This window comes from Gavialis gangeticus, unplaced genomic scaffold, assembly GCF_001723915.1.
Source record: "Gavialis gangeticus isolate Ggan-Ray unplaced genomic scaffold, GavGan_comp1, whole genome shotgun sequence".
Taxonomy (NCBI): Eukaryota; Metazoa; Chordata; order Crocodylia; family Gavialidae; genus Gavialis; species Gavialis gangeticus.
Window position 1 is genome coordinate 51224851 of NW_017728997.1, and position 2046 is coordinate 51226896.

The 2046-nt window shown below is 51.3% G+C and overlaps 1 protein-coding gene across 3 annotated transcripts in view; it reads right to left on the bottom strand.

The window, feature by feature from the left end:
- Nucleotides 1–2046, bottom strand: part of PRKCD (protein kinase C delta) — a 201247-nt gene that overhangs the window by 2040 nt on the left and 197161 nt on the right. For all 3 annotated transcript variants that reach the window (XM_019505198.1, XM_019505197.1, XM_019505199.1), the window contains one exon: nt 1201–1329. In XM_019505198.1, the coding sequence (XP_019360743.1) occupies nt 1201–1329 (129 nt within the window). The remainder of the gene's footprint in view (nt 1–1200; nt 1330–2046) is intronic.

The following is a 2046-nucleotide window of genomic DNA, read 5'->3' on the forward strand; positions in this document are numbered from 1 at the left end:
TGCTTGCACCCCAGGAGGGCAGGGGGGGTGGCATATGCCCCCTGGATCTGCGTGAGGTGTGGTGAGGTGGGCTGCAGCTGGGGCTGGGTGGGGCCCTTCTCGGTGGGGCTGGGCTTGGAGCAGGCGCCGGTGGCGCTAGGAGAATGCTGCATCCACCCCAAATTTTGCCGCTGCTACACTCCCAGTGCTGGTGTTGCCAGCTACCCAGCACACCCCTGGCTCAACACCCCGCCTCCACCCATGTGCTGGGAAGAGCTGAGGCTGTGCCAGGCAGCTGGTGGCGGTGGTGCTGGGAGCGGAGGCAAAATTTGAAGTGAAGGCAGCATCCTCCTTGTGCTGCTAGTGCCCACTCTGAGCCCAGCCCTCACCAAGAATAGCCCCACACAGGCCTGGCTGCAGCCTGCCCTGCTGCATGCAGATCCAGGGGCCACACACCCCCTGTGCCCTCCTGAGGTGCAAGCAGCGGTGGGAGCCGCCTTCCCCCCATGAGCCAAGGCTTCAGTTCTCCCTACCCCCTCCCTCACTGCAGGGGGTCATTGATCTGACCCTCCCCCCCGCAAGCCCCTTTCCTCCCTCCTCCCCTTCCACCATACCGGACTTACCAGCTGGAGGCAGCTCTGCACGCTGTTGGCTCTGCTCCTTGCTGCCTGAGTGCTGCAGCTGCACATAGCATGGGCATTTATTGACCAAATTAGTGGTCCCATCAGGCCAATATCCGATACAGACAGTTTTCTTTGTGTTGCTACTGATCCAATATCAGACCGATGTACCGGTGCACCTCTAGTATTAATCTCTTTGTTTTCTGTTAAAGCTTATATGTTATTCTTGATAAAAGTTAAAGCATGGTCTGTTTACTGCAAATTTACAGGCCAAACTATCACCCAATGAAACCTGAAGTTACAGGCAGAAGAATCTAGTTTCCCAAATTCCACTTAACTACAGAAATGTTTCTACTCCCATTCTCCTGGGAACTCCTCATCTTCACATTGCCTTTCCTTTAGGCTTTTAGTTAAGTTTTTTGTTGAAAAAACAATCTAGAAATTTGTTTTAAAAGCCTGGTCACCTGTCTGGAACTGGGAAGCAGAATGGCACATCTGGTTCATTGTTATTATAAACCATATATAAATTGTACTGTTCTTTCCAAGCTAATAACTGCAAAACCATACTTCAGAGAGAAACAGAGGTTGGAATGATACATACCACTTTTGGTCTGAAAGGGGGCTCTACTTCTCTCCTCTCTAGTGCTGTCCAGTTGATTGTTTTGAAGAAAGAGTGGTCTCTGATGTGTCCAGTAACTCCTAATCTCCTTGTTGGATCCCTTTCAAAGAGCTATACAATAAGATGTGAATTAGATTCAGCTTTTTAGCCTCCTATGGTGCATCTTGATAAGTGTGGACATTTGTTTTCCCATGCCATGCATGCTCTTGCATGCAGCACGTTATCCTGGGTGGAGTAGGGGAGGCTGGGGCCAGTAACTGTGCTGGTCCCAGCAGCATTACCTGGGTTCTGGGGGTCTTCCGGGGCTGCAGCCACAGCAGGAAGCCTGGCTGGCAGCCAGAGTGTGGCTCTGGCAAGCCAGTCTCCAGTTTTGGGTAGAGTGCATTGCCACCACATGTGCCACCATGCCTTTTTTTGGTGAGGGTTTTTTGACCCTGGGATCTCCGTGATCAAACCCTCTCCCTTCCCCTGCAAGGTAGCAGCATGAGGAATGCCTGCATGTGCAGTGTGTGGCGCTGCAGACAGGTCTGAGGTGCCACACACATACTGCACTTCTGCACTCATCTGGATGTGGCCCTTTTTGCTCAGTAGGAAATAAAGAGATATTATGAAATTGTCCCCTAAAATCTTACAGTAGGCAAGTCCATCAGTTACTGGGCACATCTACATGAGATGTTTACTGTGCAGTTGACTAATTAGGCGTGCAGTAAACATATTGGTGTCTAAGCATGTCCCTGTTAGGCTGGAGTAAACTAATTTACTCCACAGCAGTGCACATGTAGACGCTGGAGGGGCTGGCTGGGACATGAGAGTGCTTCAGTGTGGGGG